The following is a 14,272-nucleotide window of genomic DNA, read 5'->3' as shown; positions in this document are numbered from 1 at the left end:
TCTTTTCACAAATACAATTATTTACAAGTAATGCTATAACGCATTCACACATCTTTTCACACATACAATTATTTACAAGTAACGCTATAATGACATATCCTTTACGCACATAACTATTCACAAGTAACGCTATAATGACATATCTTTTACGCACACAATTATTCACAAGTAACGCTATAATTACACTCCCCCTTGGTCATAACGACCACTTCACCTCACGGACTATATCGCTCAGGTGCCATCATTTTTCGGGTGCTTCTTCGCAACATTGGCGTCTGGTTTGTCTCGTCTTCAGGTAACACAACGCACAGTTCTTCATCATCTTCTAGATCCTCATTCGACTTGTTATCAACTCTGACGGGTCTTAGGTCGCGTATGTGCCGGCATACTTTGTCCACCTCTACCGTTTGCTCCGAAATGATTCCTGTAATTCTCCAAATTTTGTATTGAGAGTCACATCGGTTGTCCGGGGGCTTTACCCATACTTCATCGCCGAGTTTAAACTTGTTGGTGATCTTCTCATGAGGTTCATATGCGTTTTTATCGTCGTCAATTCCTCTAACTCTAATTTCGTAATGGTATAATTTATTTGCGGGTGCTGTAGATGACTTACAACAGTCTTTTGGGCTGACGTTATACCAATAAACTGCCTCGGGTATGCTGCACGGAACTCTCTTCGCCGTTCTTTTCACTGTTCGATGGCACCGTTCTGCAATTCCATTCCCTGAAGGAACGTAAGCGCACCTGAAGCGAAGTTTAACGTTCCATTTGTTCATAAATTGCGAAAATAATGTGCTTCGAAATGCTGTATCATTATCCGTCAGAATTTCGTTTGGACCGCCTCGTTCAAGAAAGATTTCGTTTAATTCCTGAATGACACATGCACTAGTTTGGTCTTTAAGATGGCGCCATATTGCATATCGTGAAGGCCCACAGTCAATCAGGGTAAGAAAATGTTGCCCCTCATAATGAGTTATATCCATACCAAGCCGTTGCCACGTCCCTTTTACTTCGATCTTCCCTTTTGGCCACCTTATCGGACTTGGATCAATTGATTGACAGACTACACATTTTTCAACCACTTGCCTGACTTCTTCCCTGCTTACTGATGGGTCAATTCTACGAACAAAATACAATGTTCTCTTCACACCATAATGTCCCGTGGACTTATGAACATGGTTTATTTCTTTGGGAGATAGAGAAGCACTAATCGTTCCACCTGCAGCAAGTTCAGCGGGCTTATCGATCATTTTCAACCAACTTCCAGGCACTCGAGTAAGTACATCGGCTAAGTTAGACTCCGAGGGCACTAGTTTAATATCCACTCTGAGTTTGTATTCCTCCACAATATTCGTAATGGTCTGAAGCCGTCTTCTAATCAGCATTTCGTTTGAAGCCTTTGTCTTCAATCTAGATTTTCCAGTCAGTGCATCGGTGACCCAATGTAATACTGCTTTCGAATCAGTGCAAATATGCAAGACATTCATCTTCCAATTGAGACCCATGTTTAGTCCTTTGATTACTGCATCGAGTTCAGACATGTTTATATGTGTTGTATCATCTTTTCTTAACCAACAAGCGTCTTCGATTATATTGCCATCAACTTCGATACTCACACCTAGCGCTAGTGAACTAGCATCCACCCACACTGTTGCCTCGTTGCCATAAACATTCCAAACTCCTTTGGCAGGATCGTCGTTACGTGTTCTTTTTACCATATCGTTCACCATTTTTTCAACAAAATTGCATTGTATCTTCTCATCCCATGTTTTCGTTAGGGCGTTTGCCGTCCTTTTAACAAATGACGAAGCTACACGCAACCAACCACAAACTGGAAGATTCCCAGTCATTTTTCCACATAAAGAGAAGATTTTTCGCCTCGTTAGAGAACTTGGAATTTCACCAAAATCGTTGTCTCTCTTCCAAAATAACTTCTTATTTTCAATTCCAACTTGTAATCCTAGAACTCTCGCCCCTTCGGACACACGAACCGCCGGCTTACAATGTAGTCCATACATATCCAAATGATCAAGTACACTGCGAACTGATACGATGTCTTCATTTACAAGAATATCATCAATGTATGATGATGTTCCCTTCCAGATCTATTCGTCTTGCGATAGAACTTTGTCCAAAACTGCTTTCATTATGACGGGCGCAACGTTCAGGCCAAATCCCAAACGTGTTAAACAAAACCTCTGTCCACGGAACACAACAGTTTGGTAAGCCCAGAGTTCCTCGCTGATTTTGAGTTGCATGTAGGCCGATGATAAATCAATAATTGAAATATTTTCTCCAAGCCGTCTCCAGTCTCGAAGTTTGTCAGCACATGCATCCGTGTTCGCCGTAAATGGTTCAATAAACGTGTTCAGCTCCCTGAAGTCTAACACTGGTCGCACTTTTCCTTTGTTTTGCTGCACCACTGCCATAAGTGGAACCAAACCTTTTACTGGACCGTGTTTTTTCGCTTCGTACTTTTGCAGCCATTTTTTCTCTATCCACCCTTCAATTTCTTTTTCGTAATCGTGTTTTATGCCGATGGGGATGGTATATTCAGCAATTCTATTCACCAGATTTTCAGGTTTGGTATTCCATTTCCACGCAATTATCACTACTATGATTTGCCGGTTCTGACCCATTGATACTTTTCCTATACTTAAGGATTCTGACGCATTGATACTTTTCCTATACTTAAGAATTCAAGATGACGTCGTTAAAAAAATGTGTAATCATGTTCTGAGTTATATTTTAATGAAAAAAAAAGATAGTAGTGTGATTATGTTTTTTAATCATCATCAGGTCCGAAGATTTTATCATAGTCCATAAAATTAAAACAGGGTTTTAGTTTGTAGTGTCCGATGGCAAGTGTGTGAATACCGTCATCTAAGATGTGTCTTTTGTCGTCGTTAGCGCTGAGTGCTACTTTGTTGATTTCTTCGGTGTGAATATCGTGAAGATGGGATCGTATGACGTTCATGGTGGCAAGCTTTTCTGTCTTTTCCATTAAGCAGTCGTAATAATCTTTGTGAGTGATTTTCTTTTCAACTACGCATTTCTGAATTCCTTTGCATTTTTTGCGTTCTTCTTTAGTGATTGTGTAAGAGTAGAGTTTCGGTCAAAGTCCAACAAACTCTTTAATTTGCTTACCGCTGGTTTCATCCTTGAACTTACCGATAACCTTTTTATTTTTAAACCCAACGTCAAATGCAAAGTTTTGAATGGCAGGATGATCTTTAGGAAAGTCGCTCGTGTCAAACTTTTCAAGTACATCATCGGCAATGTCCTGATAAAAATTTTCTGTTTCTATTTCGTAAAACAGAGAGTCAGTATCAGTCATGAGTAATTTCAGCTTATCCCCGTATTTAGGCTTCATGTAGTCATAGTGGTGTTCAAACATGAGTGTTTTGCTCAAATCGAGGATGCACATTCCCAAGTAAACAGGCTTGTCGTAGTAGACAAATATTCTTTTCATGTGAACCGCGATGAGATTTTCATCAAAAATTCTGTTTCGTTCATATCTAGGGCTTTTAGATAATTTTAAGACTTCTTTTCTTGTGGTAACAAGCCTAACATCAACGCGTTTTAGAATATTCTCCATGGTCTTGCCAAAGACAGAGTTGTTCATGAGTTTAAAAAATTCTTCATCAGATTCATTTTCAGCCTCGGTTCTTAATCTAGTGTTGAGGTCAATATATTGTTTCATAAAAGGTTCTTCTTCAAAGGTTATACCACGATGAATTTTTGTAATAACTAATCCCATTCGTTCATAGAGTTTTAGGTTTTCATGATGAATGACATATTTCTCCTTGTTGTTTAAAGTAGGGACCAGCTTTTCCACTTTTCCAATAGTCAATCTTTCAGGAGCTAAAGGATAGTCGTTGTGTAAATCGTGAAGCTCTTCAGGATAATCTAAATCAACTTCGAGAATGCAAGGCATGGATTTCCAATTTAAAAGTTCCTCTTCAGCCATCCATCTAAATCCTCTAACGGGAAGAGGTTTGCTCATAGTAGAGTGCGCCAAGTTCCCGTATTTACGGGAACTACGGGAGCGGGATCCTGTTCCTGCTTTTGGTATTTAAAATACGGGAACGGGATCCTGTTCCCGTAATAAATAAAATACGGGAACAGGAAATTCCCGTTCCTGTTCCCGTACGTCATTCGATGTTACGGGGTTTTCCCGTAATTATTATATTATAATATATAATATATATATATTTATATATTATGATATAATATATATATATTATATATATATTATATATATATAATATATATATTTATATATTATATATATACATATTTATATATTTATATATTATAATATATATATTTATATATTATAATATAATATAAGAAATACGGGAAAAGCCGTATTTTTACAAGTTTCCCGCATTTTACCAAGTTTCCCGCTTTTTTACGGGATTCCCGCTATTTTATGATTTGCGCGCATATATTCCCGTTTATTTTAAGATTTTAAGATTTGTTATAAATTTGGTACTAATACTAGGAACAAACTACTATAACTATAAGGTAGATATATATAAATATTATAATAATTTAAAATTATAATTAGGTTTAAGACCTAATTATAATTTTTTTAAGTAGTTTACTGTCTTCGTTTCTTTGCTAACTTTCTTCTTTTCTTTGCTAACTTTCTTCTTTTCCTTACTAACTTTCTTCTTTTCTTTACTAACTTTCTTCTTTTCTTTACTAACTTTCTTCGTTTCTTTACTAACTTTCTTCTTTTCTTTACTAATTTCTTCGTTTCTTTACTAACTTCTTCTTTTCTTTACTAATTTCTTCTTTTCTTTACTAACTTCTTCTTTTCTTTACTAACTTCTTCTTTTCTTTACTAACTTTCGTCTTTTCTTTACTAACTTCTTCTTTTCTTTACTAACTTTCGTCTTTTCTTTACTAACTTTCTTCTTTTCTTTACTAACTTTCTTCTTTTCTTTACTAACTTTCTTCGTTTCTTTACTAATTTTTTCTTTTCTTTACTAACTTCTTCTTTTCTTTACTAACTTTCGTCTTTTCTTTACTAATTTCTTCTTTTCTTTACTAATTTCTTCTTTTCTTTACTAACTTCTTCTTTTCTTTACTAACTTTCTTCTTTTCTTTACTAACTTCTTCTTTTCTTTACTAACTTTTGTCTTTTCTTTACTAACTTTCTTCTTTTCTTTATTAACTTTTTTCTTTTCTTTATTAACTTTTTTCTTTTCTTTACTAATTTCTTCTTTTCTTTGCTAACTTGCGTCTTTTCTTTACTAACTTTCTTCATATCTTTGGTATCTTTCTTGTTAATTACCTTATTTTCCTTTGAATATAAGTTATTAGTTAGAATTAACCTTTTTTCCTTTTTTTTTTTTTTAGGTACATAGCTTTTATTAAAACTCCCCTGTGTGTCTTCTATGTTGTAAAAATCTTCTCTGTTGTTAAGTTAATAAATTTAAAAAATAAAAAAAAAAAAATAAAAAAGAATCCAAAAAAAAACAAACACCTAAACTAAAATAAACCACAAAAAAAACAAACAAATTATATAACCAGGAAAAAAAAAGAAAAAAAAAAAGCAGGAAAAAAAACCAGGAAATATTAGACGTTCCAGGTGAAAAACGGGAACAGGAACGGGATTTTCCCGTTCCCGCTTTTTAAAATACGGGAACGGGAATTCCCGTTCCCGTTTTTTTCCAAGTCCGGGAAATGAATCCCGTTCCCGGAAATTCCCGCTTTCGTTTCCCGGAAAACGGGAATTGTCACAGCCTAGCTCATAGCCCATCCATAGAGATTATTAGCGTCTAAATACTGAAGAAATTTCGATGGTTTTGAAGGATCATAGTCTGACATGTATTTGTTATTAGCAGTTCCATATCTATTGGAGATCATGCTAATTCCACCACGTATACCTTTTTGCACCATGTTGAGCATATTAATATCAGTTAACAATTCCAATTTAATTTTAGTTTCCTTTAACATAGCGTCCCAAGCTAAACCAGGAGAGGTGTAATACCAAGCAGGATCAAGACCGTAATGACTGAGACATGTGTTTCTGAAATCTTCAAATGCATCTGCAAGTATCAAGACGTCTGAAATATTATATAATTCGTGATAGTATTTAAAGGTTTTACATCTAAATTCGCTATAAACGTTTTGAGCATGTGCATAGTCTTTCACTGTTGCTGATTCATCTTTTAGCTTGGAATAAAAGGCTTCAATAGGAGGTAATTGCGTTTCAGTGAATTTCTCAATGGAGTCCACCCAGTCATAAGGGTAAATCCCTTTTCTCCTTATCAAATCAAACTGTTTCTTTTCGGAGTAATATTCAGCTACGTTTTTACACTGTTCGTCGGTGAGATTTTTAGCTAGTTTGTCTAAACCGAAGGGTAAGAATCTGATGCTGTCAATAAACCTTATCTCTTTCAATACTTTACAAAGTTTACCTTTCTTATTAGTGAATTCTCTCACTTTGATTTTTTTCGAGAAGCTGATATATTTTTCTTCATTGTTGGGTATACAAGTGATCTTTCCTTTTTTTCCACCTAATTTCTTGATGAACAAATGAGCGTCATAGCCAGACAAGTTATGAAAGACAACGGGAATAAATTTTGGAATTTTATAATCCAAGTTGCATTTGTTATGAGCAGCACCGCGGTACTTTCCAGTCAAATGGCAGTGATCCCATACTTTATCATCATTAAGATCTTTTTTGCAAATGTGACATTTGGTTTCAGCTTCATACTTCTTCTTATCCTCATCAGTCTCTATTCTCTTATTCTTCCATTTTTTTTGTAGTGAATCAATCTTAACGAAAATCTTTATAAGATCAGCTTCAAGCATGGTTACAAACTTTTGAGCTACATCATCATCATCGCTTTCTGCTGTGTACATGACTGGTTTTTCTTTGTAAAGGCTGTCGTCAAAGCATTTGATGTAATAGCAGAAGGAGCTTGGAACGTGCTTTTGGTATTGTTTGGTGTATGACTCTTTATTATTATACTCAGTGTTGTCATCGATAGGTTTGATGAAACTTTCAAAGTCTGCGTATACGATGTACGGAACCCTCATAGACTTGTTATATTTTTTAAATTCAACAGTTGCCCCTTCTTTAGGAAGTTCGATTCTTACTGGAGCGTTATTATAGCAGTCTTCTTGATGTTTTTGGAGTTTTTCTTCTTGGTCATAATCTTGAAGACATCTTCTGCAAAAAAATCTTTTGTGTTGATGTTTCGATGTTAAGGAGCCAGCAAACCGACTGAAATTTTTAATGAGACAATAATGTTCTGTGTCTTTGTTTGTAATATACAACAAATCAATGCAGTGCTTTCGGTCAACAAAGCTGGATATTCGCAAAGGGTAAGGTTTTTCATTTTATACCCAAAGACATTTACGCTGATAGTTGGATTATTTTTCTCAAAATCACCTATTTTATGATAATTCACAGGAATTTTATGATAATTCACAGGAAACTCCATTCCATCCCAGTCTAGCTCTTCTGATTTTAGAACCAAGTCTTCATCAATTCTTTCGTTGTCTCTATTTTTTAGATTCAACGCTCGAGTAACCGACCATTTAAAGCATTCATTGTCCTCGTTTTTCATGTTGATGATCGCCTTTTTGTTTTTCAGATCATCAGGCAACACAATATAGGATCCACCGCTGATAGGTACATAATCAGTAAAGTTAATGTCCATTCTTAAAATCTTTGATAGGGTAGAATTAGATCCTAAAGCATTGTATTTAACACTACTTTCCAAGACTTTTTCTTCCATTTCGCTCATTAACTCTCTTACATCTTTAGCCTCTAGAATAATCTCTGATCTTGATGAAAAGGCTGCTTCCCGAGTCACTTCTTCACCAGTCATGATACTTACGGATTTCATTTCACACGTTAAAACAATCCTTACCTTTGTATTCCTTTCTCCTTCCATGGTTTGAATGGCAGACTCTCTCACCAAATTAAAAAACGATGCAAGGTCTTGATATTGAGAAGAAGGTGTGTAAGAAAATTGTCTCACAGTATGCTCTGCCGAATGTTCAGTCAACTTGAATTCTATTTTATAAGGTTTTTGCACTGGCTGTTTGTACACTGTTTTTAATACAAGTGATTTGATAGACTGTATCTTTTTATCGATCTGTTCCGCTGATTCTTTTACATTCTTCTTGACTACTTCAGGAACGTAGGGTTCTATCCAATCTTTAATATCATTAAACTTAGTTTTAACATAGGACGCCACACTTTTTGCAGCTGCTGTCAGACTTGATAATAAAGGTCTTGGAGCAAGAACCGGTCTAGGTGCAATGACGTTTGTTGAATCAATAACCGGTGTGTTAAGAATAGAGGGTTCATCTCCTGTCACCCGATTTTGCAAGAGAGTAGAAGGTTCGAATGAAATCAAGTCGTCAGACCTTGGTCTTGGAGCAGGCACAGGTCTTTCAACAACGGGACGAGGAGCAGGCACAGGTCTTTCAACAACGGGACGAGGAGCAGGTACAGGTCTTTCAGAACCAACAGCAAACCTTACTTTTGTCGGCTTTATTGAAACTTTTGTCGGTTTTACAGAAACTTTTGTTGGCTTTATTGAAACTTTTACAGGTGGTCGAACAAACCTAACCACGGTAGGTCTTTCATTAACATACAACGGTCTTACCTCAGTCGTTCGTCTACGAAGAGAAGCAGGAGCAGAGACAGCTCTAGGAGGATGCAAAGCCATTATAAGTTCCCCCTTTCTCATTTTAGAATACCCTTTTATTTTTTGCCCTTTAGCAATTTCTTTTAATTCTTTCACCGTTTTGTTTTCCATTTTAATAACGAAAGATTTTTTATTTATATCATTTTCAAATTTTTAAATTCAATATTGAATTTAAAACTTCTCACGCTAAAAAATCTCATATTTGTATCCATCTACTACTTTTCCATTTCGTCTCGTAAAGTACTGCCAGCCATGCCCTGTCTTTTTCTTCGATTCATAAACAGATTTGTATTTCACCTCCTCACCAGTATCAACATGAGTTATTCTTAAACCTAAAGGATTATTTCTAATTAAACCAAGTCTCGCATATTTAGGATCAAGAGGCTTCTTTTCTTTTTTCTCATTTTTTCTAGGTCTTCCAACAGGTCTCACCTCTTTCGAGTTTTCCAAAATTGCATCTTTATCAATCAAGTTGTTCTCAACCGCAAGCATCATGAGCGATATTTTATTGTCAGACGTTTTGGAAACACCATTTTCTTTTAACAAATTTTTCAAAAACTTTCTTGTGTAAGTCATCTTTTATTATATCAAGATTTTATTTAAATCAAATTAGATTTTTTTCATTTCTAACATCTGAAGAATTTTCGTGGATACAAAGTATCCTAAAGTTTTCATACACAATGTCTTTGGAAGCGATTGAATGATTTAAAATTGCTCTTTTTAGATTTCCAGAAATCTTTTTTTTCTCCTCGAAATCGCAATCCAAACCAAGCGCATACTTGTCAATCATTCTTAGCTTTTCTTCTTTAGACAAGCCTTTCCAAGTACTGAGATGCTCTTTGATTTTCTTTTCCATTCGTGAATATTCTGTCTCACCACTCCATACAAGTCGGTAAAGCTTATCTCTCTCTTCCTCACTGTACTCTTTTGGAATATTAAAATCTCCGTTTTCAGTGACGTAAACAGATTCGCGAAACACACCTGTTTTTCCAAAAGCAAGAAGCCCAAGATGCCTTTTTTTATTTGCGTCAGTCTCTTTTATACTGCATTCTAGAAAAAACGGGAAAAACTGTATCATTTTATTCTTCTTTTAACAGATTTAGATCCATTTTGGATTAATGAAAATCTGAAGATTTTTAACCTTTTCTCGGTCTACCCACTGGTCGCTCTTCCTTCACGTCTTTAATCCATTCGTTTTTATCAATCAAGTTGTTCTCAACCGCAAGCATCATGAGCGACATTTTATTGTTTGACGTTTTAGAAATTCCGTTTTCTTTCAGTAATTTTTTCAAATCCTTTTTCGTATATCTCATTTTTTTATTTAAAAAAATATTATTTTGAAGAACACCTAATAAAAAATATTCATTCTGCTTCCATCTGATTTAAGCCTAAGCAATTTATCGGAAATGAGGATGGCAAAGGCTTGAGTGTTTGCAGGAACGTTTGCATTGAATGTAGCTTTTATTTGCACATCTATCACTGAAGTTTTCAACCTCTCATCAAATACAAAAATAGGAGAAATGTATCTATAATTTAAGGCAGTCAAATTGGGTTGAGCTATAATTTCGCTAACTCCATAAAGTCTATTGTCAAATTTAGATGCGTCTCTATAAGCTCTTGAGTATTTGTTGTTATTAAAGTCTAAATTGTAATCGACAGCAGGATACCTTTCACTGTTTAAGGTGACATACATGTTTTTCAAATTGCAGTGATCAAAGACTGAAGGATTTAATTCTTGACTTCCAGATTTATTGGTTTGGAAACCAACAATGACATACCTAGGTCTTTCACTAACAGATCTTGCGCTTAGCCTCCAACTAAAGTTGTTTGATACAGGAACAGCGATGGTATCGCATTGTCTAGATCTGAACGAAAATGGAACATCTACTTTTGATTCAATGATTTTGTAAAGATTGATACTACTCGCGACAGAGGGTGTGACATGAGGCATAAACAAAGATAATTTAGTTAGATCTACTTTTCCTGCAGCTGTTGCAGCTGTTCTAAAAATAGCATCACTGTCACCCTTTCTCACAAGAGCAAGTGTATGCTTAAATCCATAGAGCACTTTATCGTAATCGTCGCAAAATCCAAAAATGTGTTTTAAAGGAATGCAGAACGAAAACGTTCCTTTTTCTTCAGGCTGTGTAATGATGTAATTTTGTCTATTCTTAAATCCAGTGTTGTTAACAAGATCTGCTAAAACTGTTGTGTCTCTCTGCCACAGCTGATTCATTCCTTCAGAAATTTGGAAATCTACTGGATATTTTAGGTATCCAATCATGGTGGTAGCTAGTCCAGGTTCGTAAATGGTCTCTACCTCTTGATTCGACAACTGATAAGAAATCTGACTGAACATATGCATGATACCGTTGTTAGCAAGAGTAACGACGTCTGTATCTGCGTAGGAAGTTCCATCTGCTTTTAAAAGTCTTCCTTCAACCAAAAGGTAAGCCTCATATGGAAGCGTGAACAAATCTTGTTGCTCAATATTGATTCTTATTTCTCCATCCACGTTTAGATTCTTATTCACTGGTTCGTATTCATGAAACTCGAATCTCTCAATTTCTTCATCAACAATAATCTCTTCTGTAAAATTTAAAACATCGGAATTTGCCATTTTTATACGTCAAAGAAAAAAATTTTAGATTCTTTGAATCCTCATGCAATCAAAAGCCCATTTCCCTTTTTTAGATCCTTTGGATCATGGAACTTTGCTTTTGAAAGTTTTACCAGGTCTTGTATTCTAATCGCATTGTTCTTCGACAATCCTGATCCAAACATGGAATATTCATCTATAACTGGTGCTGCTCTGTTAACAATGCTTGAAATAATTTCTTTGCTTTTAAGGCTGAGATCATTCTTTGCAGCTTCATGAGGCTTAGTTCCTTCGGATCCATGGAAATTCGAAGAATTTTTAGGAAATCCAGTCTTGGCATACAATTTCTCAATGGTCTTTTTACCTTTATCAATAGCCACATCTCTAGCAGTGGAAATGGCTGTAGAAGCTAGCTCTTTTCCTGCAGATTTAGTAGCCATGATTGCTTCTCTTCCCAGTTCGGTTTTTGCAATTTTATTAGCCAAAGTAGATGCTGCTCTTGAAGCGCTTGAAGATGCTGCTCTTCTCAAGAAATTCTTAAGCGTGTCAATTATCCCACTTCCACCCACAATATGCTTCTTAACATATCTATTTCTATAAACGATCATTTTTATTTCCATAGATTTTTTTATTTCATATCGATATACGAAATAATAGCCTTGTACTCGTCTTTATTAATCCTATTCTGTCTCAACAGCTCATCGCAAATGGAAACATTTCCAGCATGCCATGCAGCGATGCTCAAGTTTAGCTTTTCCACAAGAGCATTTGGATCGCTCGGAAGTATAATCACACCATAACCTTTTTTACCCTTTTTATTCATCATGAATTTTTCCCAAATAGGTTTTATAATCGTGACGTATTTTTCACTTCTGGAGGCTTTTGGTTTGTTTGGATTTGCACCAGATTCCATTGCATGCGTTTCGATTAGTATTTTTTCATAATTTTTAAGGTCGTCATCAGTGTACTTGGTTTTATCAGGTTTTGACCTTGAGATCAGCTCCCAAAGTCCTATTGTTCCATTATACTTTTCTCCACCAATAATGACATCGTTTTCATCGATGGTTACTTCTTCTTTACCGATATGCAATTTTCCACCTTCTGCATGAATTCCAAAAACTCTATCGCATAATTCTTTTTTCGATGCATATCTAGCCATGTAGTAACTTGCAACACCTCCTAAATTCATTCTTTTAATTGACGACGGCTCCCTTTCTGGGTAAGTCAAAGCCAGTGGAGTGTTTTCAGCCTCTCTGTATGCGATGCTCTTTAGTTCGTTTTGCATCTTTTCATTGCTTTCAATCAGAGGCTTGTAAAGCTTGCTCAAATCAGTCTGAAGATTAGCATCATAAATATTTTCATTCAAACTATCTTGATAGATTCTTTTTCTTCTTTCAACAAATTCTTTCACAAGTTCATCTCTCTTGTTAGGATCTAGTATTTTAAAAAAGGACATTTTTTAAAACACAAGAAAAAAACTTAAACGCAGACTCATCTGTGTTTTTTAAATTAGTTTTTTAGATTCTTTGAATCCGTGGAAATCTACGATTTCTTAGATTCGCAAGCGAATCCGTTGAAAAATATTAATTTTTCTTAAACATTATTGAACGCTTTTATCGCGTCTTCTCTTCCTTTTTGGATCAACGACTCTTTGGTTATTTCGTCAATGTTGATTTTTGTTTTAGTTCTTATTTCTTTCATCAGGCTCTTAAACTTTTGAAGCTCTTCTAAAATCAATTCATACTCTGAATCGCTCACAACGTTGTCTACTAAAGCCTTTGAAATGTGACTGTTGATGGTGTTCAATTTCGTCTCTGCCAACACTTTGATCTTTTCATGCTTCTCCGCTTTTAATACCATCTTTTTATTCACTTGACCTCCAACAATCGATAAAAACCCCATGCCAATAGCCACACCTTCACACGCAATCGCTACTGGACTGGCAATAATGGTTGATAAAAGACCAATTCCAACAACTCCAAGTGCAACACCACCTGCTTGCAACGTAGTGTCTACAAAAGAAATGATTCTGAAAGCGCGATGGTACTTTTTGCTCATATGCACTCTCTTTTTCCTCTCGTTGTCCATCTCTTTCTGAATCTCGCTTATTTTCTGAAGACGGTAATTATGTCCTTCATCTGCAGGAGCTGTTGGAAGAACTGGATAAAGTTTAGATTTAGCATCGTAATTGTATTCCATTTTTATTAAACGAAAAAAAATATTTTTTTCAATCATTAATGAAATTAACAAAGCATAAACTTTCCCCTTTTTTAATAATGACATCTGACTTGCTGTTATTGTAAATCTCCATGATCACATTATCCACCAACTCTGATAGTATGATGCTGTGACTGAAATAATCCAGTTTTGATTTTAGACTTTCCCTCAAATTCACTAAAGCTAATCCGCTTTTAAGTTTTATTCCAAACATAAAAATTATTTTCTGATGACTCAGTTTATTTAGTGTAATGTCTTTTTGAGCAAATATTTCATATCTAGCTCCTACTTTTAAGGGAGGGTGATTCAAATACTTGTCGAAAAAAAGAAATGATTTATTACACGCCTTTCGATCATAATGAAAAAATTTTTTATATACATTAGTTTCTATTTTTATTATTACAAAAAAATTATTTTTTTTAATACACCATTTTATCCCATCTTGAATTTTTAATTCTTTTTGAAGAATTAAAAATTTCACAAGTGAAATTCCACGGATCCAAAAATCTGTTTAAGCAGCAGAAGCACACACTCTATATTTATCCTTTTGAAAACCTTTAATCAACGCTTCAATCTTTAATCTATTTTTTTTCTCCTCCTCATCTTCGCTTTCATCATCTTCGATGTAAATGGTGAAGTTGTTTGCTCTCGTTTCATATCTTCCATTACGCAGATCTTCTAACAATTCATTATATATATAATCATCATATTCATTTTGTTCTTCAATACTCATCGAATTGTAATCTAAATATACAGGATCATTCATCGCAGA

At 35.1% G+C, this 14,272-nt stretch overlaps 2 protein-coding genes across 2 annotated transcripts; both read right to left on the bottom strand.

Annotated features, from left to right (window-relative positions):
* Window positions 1–215: 215 nt before the first annotated feature.
* LOC145198147 (uncharacterized) lies at window positions 216–2,018 on the bottom strand. Its single transcript, XM_080074047.2, has one exon. The coding sequence runs from the start codon at window positions 2,016–2,018 to the stop codon at window positions 216–218; it is 1,803 nt and encodes a 600-aa protein (XP_079930173.2).
* Window positions 2,019–10,032: 8,014 nt separating this feature from the next.
* Window positions 10,033–11,049, bottom strand: LOC149881172 (uncharacterized). The gene has a single exon (XM_090067946.1). The coding sequence runs from the start codon at window positions 11,047–11,049 to the stop codon at window positions 10,033–10,035; it is 1,017 nt and encodes a 338-aa protein (XP_089924072.1).
* Window positions 11,050–14,272: the final 3,223 nt, after the last annotated feature.

The sequence above is a fragment of the Hydra viridissima genome, unplaced genomic scaffold (genome assembly GCF_058129835.1).
Source record: "Hydra viridissima isolate aposymbiotic clone 2 unplaced genomic scaffold, HvirCarnegie_v1 scaffold_12, whole genome shotgun sequence".
In the NCBI taxonomy this organism is placed as follows: Eukaryota; Metazoa; Cnidaria; class Hydrozoa; order Anthoathecata; family Hydridae; genus Hydra; species Hydra viridissima.
This window is presented reverse-complemented; position numbering and strand designations above follow the sequence as displayed.

Excerpts from the sequence above, each read along its gene's own strand:
- LOC145198147 (XM_080074047.2), bottom strand. The coding sequence starts at position 2,018 with ATGTATGGACTACATTGTAAGCCGGCGGTTCGTGTGTCCGAAGGGGCG.
- LOC149881172 (XM_090067946.1), bottom strand. The coding sequence starts at position 11,049 with ATGCATATGTTCAGTCAGATTTCTTATCAGTTGTCGAATCAAGAGGTA.